The 17,777-nt window shown below is 43.6% G+C and overlaps 1 protein-coding gene and 3 non-coding genes across 5 annotated transcripts; all 4 read left to right on the top strand.

Moving 5' to 3' along the window:
- Positions 1 to 4,903: 4,903 nt before the first annotated feature.
- On the top strand, positions 4,904 to 10,043 carry SNRPN (small nuclear ribonucleoprotein polypeptide N). 2 transcript variants are annotated; one of them, XM_019753194.2, is made up of 7 exons: positions 4,904 to 5,044; positions 6,134 to 6,285; positions 8,063 to 8,174; positions 8,596 to 8,748; positions 9,157 to 9,295; positions 9,654 to 9,779; positions 9,877 to 10,043. In XM_019753194.2, exons 1-7 carry the CDS (start codon positions 5,042 to 5,044, stop codon positions 9,912 to 9,914), a joined length of 723 nt encoding a protein of 240 aa, XP_019608753.1. In that variant the 5' UTR covers positions 4,904 to 5,041; the 3' UTR covers positions 9,915 to 10,043. The 2 variants fall into 2 exon arrangements, with proteins under 2 accessions (XP_019608753.1, XP_019608754.1); XM_019753195.3 differs by lacking the exon at positions 4,904 to 5,044 and adding an exon at positions 7,164 to 7,225 and having other exon boundaries at positions 6,148 to 6,285.
- Positions 10,044 to 13,708: 3,665 nt separating this feature from the next.
- On the top strand, positions 13,709 to 13,780 carry LOC141568388 (small nucleolar RNA SNORD107). Its single transcript, XR_012491532.1, has one exon. It is a non-coding gene; the product is annotated as a small nucleolar RNA SNORD107 (small nucleolar RNA).
- Positions 13,781 to 15,957: 2,177 nt separating this feature from the next.
- On the top strand, positions 15,958 to 16,024 carry LOC141568379 (small nucleolar RNA SNORD64). Its single transcript, XR_012491524.1, has one exon. It is a non-coding gene; the product is annotated as a small nucleolar RNA SNORD64 (small nucleolar RNA).
- Positions 16,025 to 17,486: 1,462 nt separating this feature from the next.
- On the top strand, positions 17,487 to 17,556 carry LOC141568387 (small nucleolar RNA SNORD108). The gene has a single exon (XR_012491531.1). It is a non-coding gene; the product is annotated as a small nucleolar RNA SNORD108 (small nucleolar RNA).
- The last annotated feature ends 221 nt before the right edge of the window (positions 17,557 to 17,777 follow it).

Genomic DNA, 17,777 nt, shown 5'->3' with positions numbered 1-17,777 from the left:
TTTTAATTTTAAGATTTGTATGACCTCAATAAAAAGGGTTTAGTAGATACTTTTTAGAAACTGAAACAGAGAAGGATGGGGTTTATAGATGAGTTTTCTTCTAGATTTTCTTTATTTCTGTTTAAAATGTTATCCTTTAACTCAAATTAATTAGACCTCTTTATGGGCACTGTTTTTGAATTTTAAAGCAAAGGAGAAATTTTTTTTGAGAAAAACCCTCCCCTGTGGAATTCTCTACCCAGCATTTTTCAGTGATTGCCCGGATTTGATTGTAAGACAATGGAATTGCTTTCAAACAATGGAATCTGATCATTATCCCTATCCCCAGAGTAAGGACAATCTTAAATGAGTAAGTGTGCACAGTTGTTTTTTTAACAGGAATTTTTTGGCTCCTCAGTGCAATTCATGTACTCTTATAAGTTCCTAAATATAATATATTTAAATCATGCATTACAGTCTGCAAATAGGGCCATCTAATTTTTTGATGTTATATTTTATTGCAGTCTCAAGTGCTAGTTTTATCTAAATAGTACTAGTTAATAGGATTATTTTAGAGCAGGGGTGGTAGAGCTCTGACCTACTCACTGCCAGTTTTTGTAAATAAAGTTTTATTGGCAGAGGGCCATGTCCATTTATTTGCATATGGCTGTATTGGCACTACAGTGGCAGGCAAGGCCTAAAATATTTATTATCCTACCTTTTAAAAGAAAAAGTTAGCTGACCTGTCTTCAGAAAAGCACATGTAAGGATGAAAACACCAAGGAGGAGCCAGTGGGGGAGTGAGGATACGCAGAAGGTGGGAGAAAGGGCTCGAGCAGGACTGTGTGTGAGGCAGCCATTACTGAGCAGGGAGTCAGTATGTTTGCAGGATGAGGGTCCTGTCTAAGAGTCATATCACATCTGGTGTACATGCAGATGGGTGGTTTTAAAGACATTTTAACAATTGGTACATTTCCTTTTTCATTATAGAAATTGATAGCATTTGAGTGACAGTCAAAAAAATGAAAAGGTAAACCAGAAACTTCCTATACCCATGTTTCAACCACAGCATGAGGTTGAATTTTATTTTGACCACTTCTGTTTGTTTTGAAAATATACTAGTTGGAATCTTTTAAACTAATTTATTTTCTATTTATTTCACTTAAATGTATACCATGAATGTTCCTCATTTTATTTCACAGTCCTCATAATTTATAATGAATAAATGCTAGTTCATTTATGATTTACTTTTCTCGTACTTGTGTTTTTATTTTTTCTGGTTTGCTGTGCTGTTAATATGCTATATTTAAAAAGATAATATTTAGTTTCTTAAAATAGGGTAAGGATCCAGTTGTGGGCTGCAGGCTGTAAAATATTAGTATGACTCTTAAATGTTTTGTTACATGGCTTTCTGACAGCGTCATCAGCAGGGTGAGTTCCATCCCGAACTAGTTCCACCGAGAAGTCCTAGGGTGCGAATTCCTCAGTCCCACCTTTGGTGTCTTTATTGTTTTCGATAAACAGATACAAAAAATTGTTTTATGTAGTTTTAACTGGCATTGTTTGTGGATGAATATTTTCTGTGTATTTGTTTTTTTCTTGTGAAACTGTTTTCACGGTTTTTGTTGGAGGGTGTGTTATTTTACCAGATTTGACCGAGCGCAAATGTATCACTATTATTCCACGATGGCTCATCTGTTGTATGTGTCTTGGCTGAGTCTGACCATGTGATCTTTTGACTTCAAGGAGCTTTAGATTTTTGTATAGTTTAATCATTTGAAAGCCCACACTTTGCAAAGGTTTGAGAACTTCTGTGAGGAGGGATCCCAGGATGTTTGAGTCAGAGACTTGGGGTCGTTTATTGCCTCAAGGTCATTTGGTGCCCTGTGATGTGAGGGTATTTACCGTAACTGCTGATACATCAGTGCAGCACGATGTCATGCTCCTCTGTCCTCCTCCCCTCGAAGCATCTCATTCTCCTTAGCTGTGGAGCTACAGCTGATCCACAAAGGGTTATCTCGGTTTTCCTCTCCAGAGTAAGGAAAATTTAGGGATGAAAATTTAGCCTTTTTAAACCCCTATTCCGAGTTCTGAGTGAAAAGTGTATCTTCTACAGATTATTTTGTATACAATATTACATGTCCGTGTCCCCACTTCACTAGGTCTTCAGGTCATGACTCAAATCCCCAGGTGCGTTGTTGTACTTGATAAGTGGGAAACAGCACATAGCAGGTGTGGGAGGGGTTTGGAACCTCAGACAGGATAGGTGATGGACAACACAGGACTGACCAGCCTTTCCTTTTGACTCTGATCCATTTTACAAGGAAACCACGTTTCAGCCTGTTGGTTTCTTATATTAAATGCTGAACTAGGGCTGGTAGGTGTGCACTGCACTGCGAAGTAGGGTAGAGCATTGAAATGGGCCACATGGGAACATCAGTGCTGTCACATCTTTCAGACACCAGAAGGTGAAAGCTTTGTCTCTGAATTTTAAACTTTGACTACGAATTTCCACCTTTTCAATGCACATTTGATGCTGATTCCCATTACGATATTCCTTACATGGGACACCTTGTGAGTCCATGTATTTCCTTTCAATGGAATCTTGAAAAGCTGCATCCAGCTATATATACTGTTCTTTCTAGTAATCACTGTCTTGTGGCTCATTGTCTGCAGCAAGCACGTCCCCACTGTGGATGGGGAGGGGCGTGTGCTCCAGTAAGAGCAGCCTTTTGAAAGGTTAGCTCTTGTTTTTGTTTTGTTTACAAATGGCAATATAAAAAGTAATTGTACAAACTTCGTATGTTTTTTAAAGGTCCTGACCATTTGCTTTTTAAACCCAGCTTTATTGATGTATAGTTTACGTATCATAAAATTCACCGGTGTATAAATCAGTGATTTTTTTTTTTTTTTTTTTTTGTAAATTTACAGAATTTTGCAACCATTGCCACAAGGAACTTCTAGGACTTTCCATTATGCAAGGAAGATCCCTTCTGTCCATTTACACACATTCCCCATTGTACCCCGAGTTCAGGCCACCACTTGATTTAGCTTCTGTCGGCATGGACCCTAAACCTTAATAGATATAATGTTATAAAATAGAAATCTTGCTAAGGAGTCCCACCTATACCAAGTATTCTTGGATTTAGACTCTGCTCTGTAGAGAATCCTGTCAGAATTCAGAACATCTAAATCCTAGGCCTTAAATTTACGCAGTGAGTTTGGGTCACAAACTACAGTTTTTTTTGGGGGGGAGTTCAGTCTAGATTTGCATAGATCTTTACAAAATCAATTGTATGTAAAACATTAATTTATGTACAGATATTGGATGCCAGACATGGGGATATCCCTGATGTTCTTGTATCTGAGGACATAGTTGGGTAGATGGGAGAAGAAGCACATGTGTGGCCGTTATAATCAGTCCTAAGGTGTGAGAGGAGTGGGGATGGGCGATGGCTACAGTGATTTGCGGGAAATACCGCACAAACCATGAGTTTGCATGTAGAAGACAAAGGTTGAGAGATATTCTGAATAGTAATCAGGAATTTGTTTTAAACAATCCGATACCATCCATGTCATAAAAGTGTATTTAACTGACATCACATTTTGATAATTATAGGGAAACATCCCTTATACATCTTGACACCCTTACTGAGATTACTTTCCTATCATTTATGTTCTCTTCTGATCAGTGTCATAGTACTACATACAAAACTGTCTTTAAAACATACTTTCATTTTATTATTTTGGTGTTGCTATAATTCATAACCTCCATTGAAATGATTTCATGTTCATATCCCAAAATAGATGATTTAGTATTAACCAGCTTACTTTGCTGTTTGCAAATTTTCTCTTAAATAATGGAGAATAATCTTATTGGAAATGTTTACATTGTTAAAAGTACAATTATGTTAGACTTTGGTTATGATACCGGGCTACTTTTTTGCATAAAGCCAAATGCTCATTCAAAAGTAATAGTTTTTTTGTTTTTTGACTGTAATGATTGGTTTGAGACCCTTTACCAGTTTGGGCTAGGTTTGATTACCATACTTAATAGAAACTTTCATTAGTGTGTTGGGGGACATAACATTGTTGTGACGTGTTCCTTGGATTGCGTAGAGTTGCCCACATGTCCACGTAAGCATTCCATAGTTGCATGTCCCCTTTTAACATAGGATGTGTTAAGCATGTACGTGTTAAGCATGTACATTTGGTTCCTGGGGAAGAAAGAGTACCTAGCATCATCCTGAAGAGGCTGTGTGGGGGTGGGGGCAAGGGAACATTGAGGTTGAAAACATTCAGGTTTTCAGCCAAGAAGCAAAAGTTAGAACTAACTAATTCTTAATTAATTCGTCATATCCTTAATTCTGATGGGGAAAGTTAAGGATATGACGAAGTTGAGTTGAGAGGACTTAGTTTTAACTTAACTTGGGACCAGAGAATGAAGCACTGCCCTAAATAAGGATGGAAAGAGAAAACATTACATTCTGGCAATGGAAATTGAAGCTTATTTTTGAAACATTGAAGAATTTCTGTGTAAAACAAAATTCAAGAGTGTATGGTGGGGATGGGTGGAAAAGCTGAAGGGAGATGTAGTCAAGAATGTGATCACTGCATGGTGACAGACTCGACGTAGTGGGGTGATCACATCGTTAGGTGTACAGATGTTGACGCACTGTTGTACACTTGAAACTAATGTAGTGCTGTATACCAACTGTACTTAAAAAGAAAAATCAACTTCATCAACCCTACGTGCACAAAATGTGGGAATTCAGGTGAGGGAAAAGTGAAGCTTGGTGGGGATGGGAACATGGGTGGGGGGTGTTTTGAATATGTCTGTCGTGATTCTCGTGAAAGATTGTCTGCGCATTTTAAAAACATGGATTGCAGTGCAGCTAGCTCATGCTTTCCTCTGCAGGCTCCACCTACTGTTGGAAGCTTTCTGCCCCAGCTTGCATTCTTTGTAGCAGAACCTGCGTCATACCTTTATCTGTAGCCTTCCCTTAGGTCCTAAGGATCCGGAAATTTTATTGTGGACATTGGATTTGCTGGGACAGCAATCATGGTAAGATGTATGTGAGGGCAGAGGGGTGAGAAGTGTTCTAAGGGCCCAACATAATGGTTTGCCAACATGTGGGGGTGGTTCAGGGATCTTAATATTAGAAATAGGAGTCAGTCTGTAGAGATGGTGTCTCATGTAATGGAGTAACAGCTGGAGAAGAGCCATATCTGTTGTCCTGTTTCGGTGGTAAAATGGTTTGGAAAACATGTTCAGGAGGGTTCTTAGAAAGTGAGCCAACACATGGGAGAGGTTTCGGTCAGGATGACAGTGGTAAGGGACCATGCTGCAGATGAGGGGCTTGGGTTACAATAGACATAAAATCTGGCTTGAAGCTTGGGGACTGGATAGAACAAAGGCAAGCAGAGTGGAGACAGAAGAGGTGTCCTAATCAGTGCCGGGGTTCTGTTACAGTTTAGCTAATCTAGAACATGTATTCTCAACAGGAAGGATCGCCCACGGGGACGAAAACTGGTTCTGAACAGTGGGAAGAACCTTAGGTTTTACAGTGGTTTCTGGTCTTGCAAAGGGCCACAGTATGTAAACAGATACAGAATGTCTGCATATTAAAATTTCAGTGGAATGGGTGATTAGGATAAAAATGTTGCTTAGTGGGACAAGAATGAAATCTGAGAAACCACTGATCCACATTCTGAAGACTGGGTTGTAGGGTGAGAACTAGGATGAAGGTGTTGCATTGAGTTGGGTCGATGAGAGTTGGCAAAGATTTTGATGGAGTGTCCCATGGTTTGGCTAGTTGTCTAGTGGGAAAGGAGGAGCCCACAGGGCCAGTGTGCTGTAGGAGAGAGATTTGGGGTGAGAATTGGGGGGTGAGGGATTAGAATATGGGACATCAAGAGGGAACTGGGCGTGGGATTCGCTCTTATGGTGGGGAAGTAGAGCTGGATGATGGCAGACCAGACAGGAAGGGTTCTGAGATTTGGGGGCTCCACAGAGGAGAGGGCAGTGGTCCTGGGTACAGATTTGGGCAGCGTGGCACAATGCTGGAGCGGGGAGGAGGGGAGGAAGGAGCGGGTGGGATTGGCGTGGGGGGGGTGTTGGGCGCAGACTCTGACGGCTATCCCACGCCCACAGACCGTGGGCAAGAGCAGCAAGATGCTGCAGCACATCGATTACAGGATGAGGTGCATCCTGCAGGATGGCCGCATCTTCATCGGCACCTTCAAGGCCTTTGACAAGCATATGAACTTGATCCTCTGCGACTGTGACGAGTTCCGGAAGATCAAGTAAGGACGGGTTTGGGGGGGTTGGGAGCAGGAGCTCCAGGGAGAGGCAGGGCAGGACTGAGGTGGTCTGGAGGCCAGGGAAGGACTGAGGGAAGCTGCAGGGCCACCCTGCTGACACGGGGCCTGGGCCCACCTGCAGTCCTAGAGCCGTGTCCCCACTACTGGTTAGTCGAGCTGGGGATAAAACTACAGCATATCCAGTTGCGTTATGTCCCTTTGAAAAATCGGGACCTGTTATTAACATGTTGGCTTCTGTGGCATTCTTCCAGACAGCAGGAGTGGTAAGGGTGACAGTGGGTCTTCCTGGTGGAGGCGCTGGGACCCGGGGGTCTGGCGTCTGCTCCGCCAATGTCTGCATGCCTCTTGTCTGAGTCACCGCGGGCACTGTTCATAGGCCGGCAATCCCCATGATCGGCCCATCTCTCAGGAGCTGCCTCTGCTTGCGCCTTAGCAGGCGCCATCGTCCATGCGCTGGGGCTGGGAGCTCCCTCCAGCGGCACTGCTGGCCCTTCCGCACAGAACACACAGAACCGGGCACATCTCGGGTCGTCCTCCTGGCACTCAGCTGAATCTCATTCAGGCTGTCTGGATGGGAGCTTGTCACGTCTCTGGACGTTCAAGCTGACTTCATTCCAGGCTTTTATCCAGGGGCACAACCTACAGGGCATCATCCCCAGCCTTGGCCGGATTTCCTTGGTCCCCACCGTGAATAATACTCTGGCCAGAAGTGTAATTTGCCCACTTCACTTAGGTTTTTTAAATAGGAGGGGAAAGGTGATGCCCAGCTTTTCCTGCTCACTGTGCTCTTAAGTCTGTTCTTCTCGGTCAGATTTGAAGAGAATGCAAAACATACTCCTCCTTCCTTCTTGTCTATTCAGTCTCCTTCCTGCACAATACGTTGGATCATTTCAGAAATTCTAGGACAGTAGATGCTTCAATGGTATTTTTTTGTTTAAATAACCTACTTTTTTATTGACAAGAATAAAAAAAACAAAAACCCTACCATGTTGATAAATACTAAAGGCTGTTGAAAAGAGCTTTGGGCATATTCTCAATTTCTCTGTTCACTTTTCTCACAAGTTACAGGGACAGTTTCACCTGAGTGGTTTTAAGTTGCACGTGATGGCTAGTCTCTGTGATAGTCCTTTCTGGAGTCTGTTAAACAGCATTGCGTTCTTTGCTGTTACCTGTAGTAGTAGGTGTTAGAAGCCTCACGCATGTATGATTTTTGCTGCTGACAGCTGAGGAAACTAGAATCACAGTTTCTTTGTCTTTAATTTTCCACGGATACGTAGTCAGTGGCAAGGCTGGGCATACACCGGTGACGGTTACTCCAACCTTTTTCTTCTTTACTATTTGGAGTCCTTCATTGCTTATTGCTGACCCCATCTCATTTCAGTTGTCTGTCATCAAGATTTGCTTATGTAGCTAAAACAATTTAGTAAATTGTGCTTCCCATCTTAACATGAAAACTGAGGTTTCAGTTTGCCTATCTTCAAAGCCTGAGCCGTGTCACTTGCATACGTCTTTCACAAAGACATTAGTTTTGCTGTAGTATAACATTGAAGGAACATTCTGGAAGATTGAATTTCAATAGGAAAAGATCTTTACCAGTCACCCTTATATATCAGCTGATATAGTCTTGTGTGTGTGTGTGAACTGAGCATGACAATCTTGGCATCAATTATTGTCTTAATTGATACTTAATGATTTGCAAATATGTTACTGAGCGAGTGAGCCCAAGCTTGTTCTCCTAAAATTCACTTCTGCTGTCTAGGCCAAAGAATGCGAAGCAGCCGGAGCGGGAGGAGAAGCGGGTGCTGGGCCTGGTGCTGCTGCGTGGGGAGAACTTGGTCTCCATGACGGTGGAGGGGCCACCCCCGAAAGATGTAAGCCCACGGGATGGGACATCGGTGTGGGAGGGTCATCAGGTTGGACAAGGGGGTGGGTAAGGCAGAACAGCAGGCCCAGCACAGGGCACCTCTGTCAATCACGTAGTGTGCTCAGAAGCTGCTGTCGCTCCTACTTGCCCTCAGTTTGGATACAGGGCTTTCTGAGGAGTTATTCTGTGAGCTGGGGACTGCCTGGGTCAGGACAGGGCCGTGAAAATGTGTGTGCTCACCATTTGAGCTGGGCGTTTCCTGTGCAGGACACCTCCGTGATGCGCCTGGCCACTCTTCCGAATACAGAATATGGGAGAGGTGGTGTAGGAAAGCGGTGGGAAGTAGGGATCTTGGAGAATAATTTTAGATTATTAATAGCTTTGGTAAAGCCTGTGATTTCAAGTTTTAATTTATGTGTTTGTTTCAGACTGGGATTGCTCGTGTACCACTGGCTGGAGCTGCAGGGGGCCCTGGGGTTGGCCGGGCTGCTGGCAGAGGGGTCCCAGCTGGGGTTCCCATTCCCCAGGCTCCTGCTGGGTTAGCAGGCCCTGTGCGAGGGGTTGGGGGACCATCCCAACAGGTAAGGAAACGAGAAGGTTTTATGTTGTTGGGAGAGCCTGAGCGTCTGTCCTATGCTGTGTGAGCGTCATATGCTGTAGAAGGAACTGAGGGACAAATATACCGTAGCAAGGGACTAGATGACAGCCACCTTGATAAGAATAGCTTACCACCATTGGTGAGTACAGAGAATATGAGTGGATAAAGCAGAGTTGAGAAAATGCAAAAAGCCTTGTTAGTTTAAAAGGGGGCATATTGGGTATAAAAGGCGAAAGAAGTTCATGGGCCAAGGTTTTTAAATGAGGTCAGTGGGAGATGCACAAAATTGCAATGATTACTCTATTTCATAGGCCCCGATCCACCATTTGCTTTCTGGGTTGGACTAGTGTGAGGCTGTGCTTGACCTGTTTCTCTGACCCTGCCTTGTCAGGTAATGACCCCCCAGGGAAGAGGCACAGTGGCAGCTGCAGCTGTTGCTGCTACGGCCAGCATTGCTGGAGCCCCGACGCAGTACCCCCCAGGTCGGGGCACGCCCCCCACACCTGTGGGCCGAGCCACCCCACCTCCAGGTGAGCGATCGGTCATCACGGAATTTGCTTCTTAGGTGCAGGCATAGGTCTGTACAAAGACTATCATCTTGAGTGATGAGTAAGCACTCACTAAGAAGATACTGAGTGTGAGGTACCCAGCCTCAGTACCTAACAAGCGCTTGTAGTGTGTTTCCCATTTTTACAAACTGACTATTAATGGAAAGGCTTTGGACGTGTTTGGGTTGAGGATGGCTTACATAGTAACGGCCAAGGAGAAATTGTTCAACTCTCTACTTGGTATCTGGGCCCATTTCTTTAAACGTTATCTTGGGTTTAGTCCTACCACCTTAGCCAAGCTGATGTATGAGTCTTCGTGTCCACCATCTTTCTTTTCTAGGCATTATGGCTCCTCCACCTGGTATGAGGCCACCCATGGGCCCACCGATTGGGCTTCCCCCCACCCGCGGGACGCCCATAGGCATGCCCCCTCCAGGAATGAGACCCCCTCCACCGGGAATTAGAGGTGAGTAGGTACACATGTGCCCAGTGTGCCAGCAGGTCCCTGGTGATGTATGTTCTTTTTCTAATGGCCTCATGGCATTTCGCTTCCTCTTTTGCAGGCCCACCTCCCCCCGGAATGCGCCCACCGAGACCCTAGGATACTATTGACCCTTAGTCACTTTGACCTGCACTGCGTCTTGTGAAACTGTAGAGTGTTTGTGAGCTTTTGTCCCCTCTCTGCTGCATTCATATTCGCTAATAAATGCGTAGAGCAATTAAACTGTGAGGTACTGTTGTGCATTCTTTGCCCGTTGGTTCTGTTGAGGTCAGGGGGAAGACCCGGATTTTTCCTGCTTGGAAGTTACTATGGATGAGGAAAATCTAGTGAAGCAACTCCTTTAAATAAGTTTCTCTTTCATTCTTACGATAAAATGGTTGTGAGACTTGTTTCAGTTTCCTAACTCGGGCTTTGGGCATTGACTGCTGTTGGGTAATAACCTTTACACACAGGAAACTCTTGATCTAGGGGTCCAGTGATCGAGCTAAGACTCACACATGGCGCCCTGCCCTTCACTGTGCCTTGTAAGGCCAGCAGTAGAAGGAAAATGGTGGCACTGAGTCAGCGTCGGGAATAGGAGGGACTGCTTTATCTGGGAAGTTGACCTCAGTTGAGCAGCTTTTATATGGAGCCCTTGTGGCTGTGTGATCAGAGACGATGACACGACGCTGAAACAGCCATCATTCCTACTGGTGAGTAAGTACTTACACGTTTTTTAAATAATTGCACAGCTGGGTATTGGGAACGAGGGGAATTCATATCTGAGAGAAGCTGTGTTACACTCTAAAATATAGTTGACACACAAAGTACAAGTTACGATTGTATCCAACTGTATCACTTAGTGATATGTTGAAAGAGGAATGGAGGCGACATTCTCTTCCAGTGCAATACGTAGTTAGGGAATGCCCAGATATGCAGGCCCAGTTTGAGTTGGTTATGGAACAAAGAAATTACCTGTAAAAGGAAGATGGAGAAGGCATTTAGGTTTTACTGTTGAGGTTTCACCTAGGACTTGAGTGATTCCCTTATTGGTGGTAGGAGTTAACTTGTAAAGCACTACAGTTACAGATTGGTGTTCACATCTTACTAACGTAAGACTGGCAGGCTGACTATTTTCTTGGATTGTTCCACAGAGGTTGTGCGTATGTCACCATTTCCATCTTCTAAATCATGGCCTTTCGAGTGATCATCTCCCAAGGAAAAGGGAATTCAAAATGACTGCAGTCGCTGTCACTAAGTTTCCGTGGTGTGTAGAGGTGAAGGATTGATGGTCACTGTCAGGTAAGGACCATGAAGTAGCCGCACTTTCCTTTGCTGAGGAGATTAGATAAAATTGAGTCTGATGTACATGACAGATAGTTGTGCTGTAAAAACTGGGTAGTGTGTTCAGAGTCTTGTTATCTGCACAGTCTGGTCTGTGGACCAACTTTAAATAATTTCTGGTCCTTCTGTTTTTGGAAGGAAAACATTCTTCCTTGCATAGCTCTGCTGACATGGTGGCCCTTGGATTTTGGTCCGTGTCATCTTGCAGTGCATCTGAAGAATACCTGTTCTCTCATGCAGGCACACCTTGGAGACACCATAGGTTGGGGTAGACCACTGCAGGAAAGTGAGTGTCACAGTAAAATGAGTTGTACCTTTGTGTTGGTGCAGAGTCTTGCCTTCAAATTGTGTAAAAAAAAGAAATCTGTTCAAACGCAGTAAAGCAACATGCAGTAAAACGAGGTATGTCTGTATTTCCTTAGCTGAAGTCGGCCTCTTGCTAGGTAAGGTGAGTGAGAAGAACTCTTGAGTCTTCAAGGTGTTCAGCCTAATGCCTTTTTAGGTTTGCTGATACTGTTCTTCTGTGACTACTAGTCCCTTGAAGTTTTTGAGAACCCTGATGGATGGTGAAACAAACCAAGAGACAGCTTGGTACACACATGTCTATGGAGTTGCATGTAGGGTGTGATGTCAGCATGTGGATCTTTTAGGTATTGCTGGATCTAAGCTTCTGCAGAGTTAGCTCACTGGGGACACACACCACCATTTTTCAAAAATTCACAGCAGTAAATACTTGGTGTCTTTAGAATTATTTCTACATTCATGCCTTCAAATGGGTACATATTTCCTCTAAAATGCAGTTGGGAACAACTTCCTGGTTTCCTGGTTACATTTGTCAACTGTGACTCCATAATATATGCATGTTGCATAACTATATTTTCATTGTGGTTTACAGAGCAGTTTTAAGTAGCATTCTGGGATTTAATAGTTTTGGTATCTTAAACCTTCATGTTTTGGGTGTGTTGTTGGCATCCTGTTTTATGTAACAGGTACACTGACTTCGTATAAAAGCTTATTAAAAGTGCTGTAGCTCCCTGCATTCATAAACTCTGGTTCTTGATCATGTAATCATGCCAAATTTTAGAAGTCCTCTGATGTTTTTCCAGCCTTTTACATATATAATTGGTAAATGACAAGGTCATTTTAGGGTGTAGAATATGATGATTCGATATGAGTATATTGTGCAAAGATGACCACATCCATCACTTTACAGTTTCCCTGTTTTTCTTTTATGGTGAGAACATTTGCAGTGTTAGCAAACATCAAGTACAGTGGACCCTGGAACAACACAGGTTTGAACTGCATGGATCCGCTTCCATACATGCAGTTTTTTCAATAAACAGCCCTCTGGATCCCTGCATTTCCCCTACACCTGCAGATTCAGGTCAAAAGCAGTATTTTCAATCCATGGTGGAGAACGCACTGATGTGGAGGGCCGACCATGCCTGGTTCTCTGCCATTTTATATGAGGGACTCAGCATCCTTGGAGTTTGGTCCCCGGGGGGGGGTGTGGGGTGTGGAACCCCTGTGGATACGGAGGGATGACTGTAGTTAAGTTTGGGGATTCCAAGTTATATGTGGACTTTTGACTGGGGGTCAGCTCTCCTAATCCCCACATTGTTCAAGGGTCAACTGTATACAATAAAATATTAACAGTAGTCAACCTGCTGACCTTTGGATCCCTGGAACTGACTCATAACTGAAAGTTTCTACCCTTTGACGACCATCTCCTCTTTACCCCAACCCCCATAAGTCCCTGGCAACCACCATTCTACTCTTTCTGTGAGTTCAACTAGATTGCACGGGTACGTGAGATCAGAAGTCGTATTTGTGTAAACAACTGGTGATATTTTCTTTCATGTGGGTCTTTACTTATAGACTAGATCAAGTAATTTAAGGAACTATGTGGTTGTAGTTACTAATATTTGTCTGGAATTTCCATAATCTTGTTTCAAAGATCAGAAAAAAAACACTTTAGTCTTTTTATTTTATTATTATTTATTTATTTTTTTTTTTTTTAAGGAGGGCGCAGCTCCCAGGAGCCCATGCAGGGATCAAACCAGCAACCTTGATGTTATTAGCACCACGCTCTAACCACCTGAGCTAACCGGCCACCCTTTTTTCATTTTAAATAAAACCTTTATTTCAACAAGTAGTCAGTTATGGGCTCTATATGTCCTATGACATTGTCAAGTACATGTTACCAGTTCATAGCACATGCCAGATTTTGTCTTACCCTTCTGTGCATTCCAACTCCCCTGGGACTGGCCATACATCTACTAATGCTCAGTGTTTTAATTGTATGAAACAAAGCAAGGCATGTTATCGTGGGTGTTTCTATCACAACTGTTTCAGTCTTATGCCTTCCCTTTCTGCCCACATAGTGATGACCCTGAAAGGACGCGAGAATTTGATCACTGAATGTCCTGGCATGTCAGTGTGGATCCGCCCCAGTAGTGCTGCAACGAGGCTGAAAACCGTATTAACCACATTTAAGACAGAAACGTAACGCTCTCCAGGTAAAATAACCTTCTAAAGAGAAGTAAGAGCTATTGCCGAGGCCTTGGCTAGGTTCATGATGACACAGGACCTTGTCTGAACATAATGATTTCAAAATTTGAGCTTAAAATGACACTGAAATCCAGTCAATGTGCCTCAGTAGACTTTTCAGAGAACATTATTCTCAACTGAAAATGTTTGTGTGACGTGTTGAGAGTTTGAGTGCCTAGAAGTGGCAGGTGTAGTAATGCACATGCCAGTTCCTCAAACATCCATTTGTTAAAAAATTTCCATGGACATTTTGAGCTAATTATTTTTTATTCTATACATATTTATGTTGTTGAAAGCAAAAGAGGAAGTTTGTCCTGGGACCCGAGCAGGCGAGATGGCAGCAAGGACAGGGACGAAGGAGACCACCGCCTCTTGGATCAGGCACCGGGTGTAAGCAAAGGCCGGGAAGGAGGGGGCTCATGTTTGCGGAATGTACGTTACAAAAGTATGTGTGGTAAGTGCCTCCACACGGAAGCTGCTGGTGCCTGAGGGCAATTCATTCTGTTCTTTACTGTTTCTCTTCAGTTGTCTGCAATTGATCAGTCGGTACAAAGCCTATCACACAGTAGATGGCAGTGTTACTGAGTTTTTAATGATAGATAGGTTTTTAGATACTTTACTGTTACTTCCTTTTAGTGCAATATCTGTGGTTAGAACCTAGACCCATCTGATACCGAATTCCATACTCTTAACAGTCTGAGGTCGTCAGATGTTCGTAGCAGGGGCCAAACTATATTTAGTATTTACCAGGACTTGTAGTGAAGCTAAAACTTGTCATGGAGTTTACAGTACATTTATGGGGGCACATTTTAGGCATTTTTGGTCAAAAAGTGGAAATCAACAAGGTACTGTTTGCAGAGGTGAGAGGTCCTGTCTTGCTTTAGTGAGATGACGAAAGCCTAACAGAAGAGCTGTGTTTGAAGCCTAGTTCCAGGGGTGTGTGTGTTTGATGTGAATGCTGATAAATGGCGTTAGGCGGACGTCCTGCAACATGTGCTCTGTGACAGCGGAGTACGCAGCTGGTGGGAGCAGCGTGGGGTTGGCTGCAGTTATTTCATTCCAGTGCTCAAGTGGCAGCTGACGGCTGCCTTGTCGTGAGAGGTGCAGGGGTGCAGATGGAAGAAGCGTCCACTGGTCCTCCTACCTTCCCGTCACCTCAGCTGGGCTCTGCATCCCACTTGCTAACATCACGCTTCCCTGCCTGTGATTTTGGGGTTCTAATGTGGGGTGGAAATGTTAGTAGGAAAGACGTGGCTGGGTTCATTCATTTCTTTGGCGAGCAAGACATCTTCAAAAGTAGGTGAGGTGGCCAAGATTCAAGAAGGTCCCATGTTAGTAACTCCATTGGATGTTTGATGGCTGCGAACCACATGGGCTCATAGCTGATGAGCATAAAACAGTGACCTAGAGGCATTAGATACTTGTGCATCCGAATTCAAGAGAGTTTTTTGTTCCCATATTTTAAAAATATACTTGTATAGCTATTTATAGAGATTATGGTATGAAATTGGTGCTGTGATAGCAAAAATAAAATTAAAACGGCTAGTTCCGCGATATGGGTGATTTCTTGTCTATTAGGAGACACATATCCAGAAAAGTAGTTTGTGCTCTGTTCTTTCCACAGTAGAATTTGACTATATTACCGCACCACACTGGGTCCTTGTATCAGAGATGTTGAAACTTAGCATGGTGTCCTTCAGAGTCCCCTGAAACGCAGCAGCCCCAGACCCGTTATTGGACTTTGCTGCATCTCGTTCATCTGCTTTCGTTCTGTTGGACCATTCTCATCGGTTCTTCCGCATTGGTGCTTTTTACACTGAGCTCTGGAATATTGCGGTGAACGTTTTCAGTGTAATCTAGATTCTTAAATTGGATTATAATAAGTTATTGGAGAAAAGAGTAAGTTGTTGCTATTTTTATTTTATTAGTTTCAGGTGAACAAAACAATAAGCTTTGCTATTCTTGATAGTTTATCTGTCTGTGGTGACATATGGATATTTCAGTTTGTTGGATGATTTGCTGCAGAAGTGGGTTATATTTTGTAAGACGCTGGAAATCTCAATGTTATTCTGTAAGATTGCTGGGAGTGTAACTGTCTTTGATTTTTTTTTCCCCCCCACCAGGTTTTGACCTTAATTCTGTGTCAGTTGAATGCTCTTGCTGCCATGTAACTTCATTGTTGCAGAAGGTGGTCATTCATACTCTAGATGCCCTGTCTGCAGGTAGAAGTCCTTTCTTTCTGTAAAGCTGTCTGCCAAGGTGTCTGGCTGGGCTCGTGATGAGCTGTGTTTGCTGAGCAAGATGAAGTGCAGTGCAATGTGAGTCCTCTGAAGTCCAGCCAGAGTGTCATGCAGTGACTTGGCACACATTTTTCTGAATGAAAGTTTGCAGACAGTAAATGTCACAGGCTTTCCCCATCAGTACTGTGCAGGTTAGGGAGAATGGAGCTGTAGGATTTTCCAGTGGAATGGAGGTTGGTTCTGGATCATAACTGCAGTTTCTGTTTATAGAATATCCTCCACGTTTGCAGCTGTGGGATATCTCAGGTTTGTCTTTTTCATTGTGCATTTCCGGTGGTAACTGCAAGAGAGTAAGGACTCGGGAGCTATGGTTTTTTCCCCATTACTAGCATCACTCAGTTCCAGCCTTGTCCCATGTCCCCAAGCTCTGAGACAGCTCCAACTACCCCAGGAGTGGGAATCACTAGTTTGTGCTGAGACATTGCTTGGGTCGAAGAGGAGACTTATATTTTCAGCATACATCAGACGGTTTGCTCTCATTTTCCTCTTAGTAAATTATCACTTTCTGTATCTTGGCAACATGTAGATTGTGACTGTGATTCAAGGGGATGAAACTGACATTTTGCAGTTGGGGACGCTGAGCTCTCAGAGAGGAATGATTTGCTAAACACCATGCAGCTTGGGGATCTCATATTCTCGCATCATTTGTTAGTATCTGTCTTTACTTGTATGAGTAATGGGTCTTTCTGTATCTGTGATTAGCATTCTATGATCAGGCACTTATGCTTTGCTTATATTGATAGTAGCTATTGGGGGGAGGGGTTGGATAGTAATTAGGTAGGTATTTAGAAGCAACTTGTATATAAAAGGTACGATGGACAGTTGAATATACCAAGATCTTATCCTTAGTCATCTTAATTTGTTAAGGGTGTGTGTGTGTGTGTGTGTGTGTGTGTGTGTGAGAGAGAGAGAGAGAGAGAGAGAGAGAGAGAGAGAGAGAGAGAGAGAGAGAGAGAGAATGACGTGTGCGTTAATACTGTGACTAGCTTATAGTGAAAAGCGGTTGGGGTTCAGATGAATTAACATTCATTTTAAAGTAGTAGACAGGTCTTTTCTCAGTTCTTTACCTTCTTAAGTCCCTGTTTTCCTGCCAGGAATTTCAGCATGTTGACTACCTCACAGATGGGCTTGGTTGCTCGTAGTGCTGCTCATGCTGACTGGTGGGAGTGTGCCGAATGGGTTGAGAGAGAGAGCTGCCCTTTGAGGTACTACCCGAATCACACTAGACGCATCCAGTTGAGCGACAAAGGAAAGGAATGAGTTTGGGGTCTTTTGAGGTACAGTGTTCACTTAGGGTCATTGGACCTTGGAGGTTGGGTGTAACCTGGAGTGCTCGGGTACTGTGTGGGGAAAGATGCTGGGAGATGCTGGCTGAGCCCCACCACATAACCCCATTCTTGGGGTGCTGCCTCTTTGCGGGTGACCTAAAGAAAGTCCCCTGCACATAGGAGTCTCTGGAAGACGATCACAGTTATTTTATTTTTTTTGGATGGGGCATGATTCACGTGATCAAACTCATTGTTCTTGAACCTGATGACAGCTTTCATTTCTGCCAAGGGAATCAGGTCCAGCCAAGCTAGCTCAAGAAAGGAGCAGTGGGTGAGGGAGGAACGGTAATGGAAGGAATGAGTTAGCTGTAGACAGTGAGTGCAGTAGTGAATGAAAGGAAGACAGGAAGGCAAAAGACAAGGTTGAAAGTGATTTTAGTGTGTCCTGTGTTGTCCAAGTGTGAAGGGAGACATGTCAGCTGAGAGCGCTGTCCGAATTGCATGGTTGGCAGGAAGAGAGC

The sequence above is a fragment of the Rhinolophus sinicus genome, chromosome 13 (genome assembly GCF_057876585.1).
Source record: "Rhinolophus sinicus isolate RSI-liver-muscle chromosome 13, RSI-T2T, whole genome shotgun sequence".
Lineage (NCBI taxonomy): Eukaryota > Metazoa > Chordata > Mammalia > Chiroptera > Rhinolophidae > Rhinolophus > Rhinolophus sinicus.
Note: the sequence above shows the minus strand (reverse complement) of the source record. Positions and strands in the feature narration are given on the sequence as shown.

Coding starts and splice junctions, on each gene's coding strand:
- SNRPN (XM_019753194.2), top strand. Junction 8,749..9,156: donor TTGGGGGACCATCCCAACAG/GTAAGGAAACGA, acceptor CTGCCTTGTCAG/GTAATGACCCCCCAGGGAAG. Junction 9,296..9,653: donor CCGAGCCACCCCACCTCCAG/GTGAGCGATCGG, acceptor TTTCTTTTCTAG/GCATTATGGCTCCTCCACCT.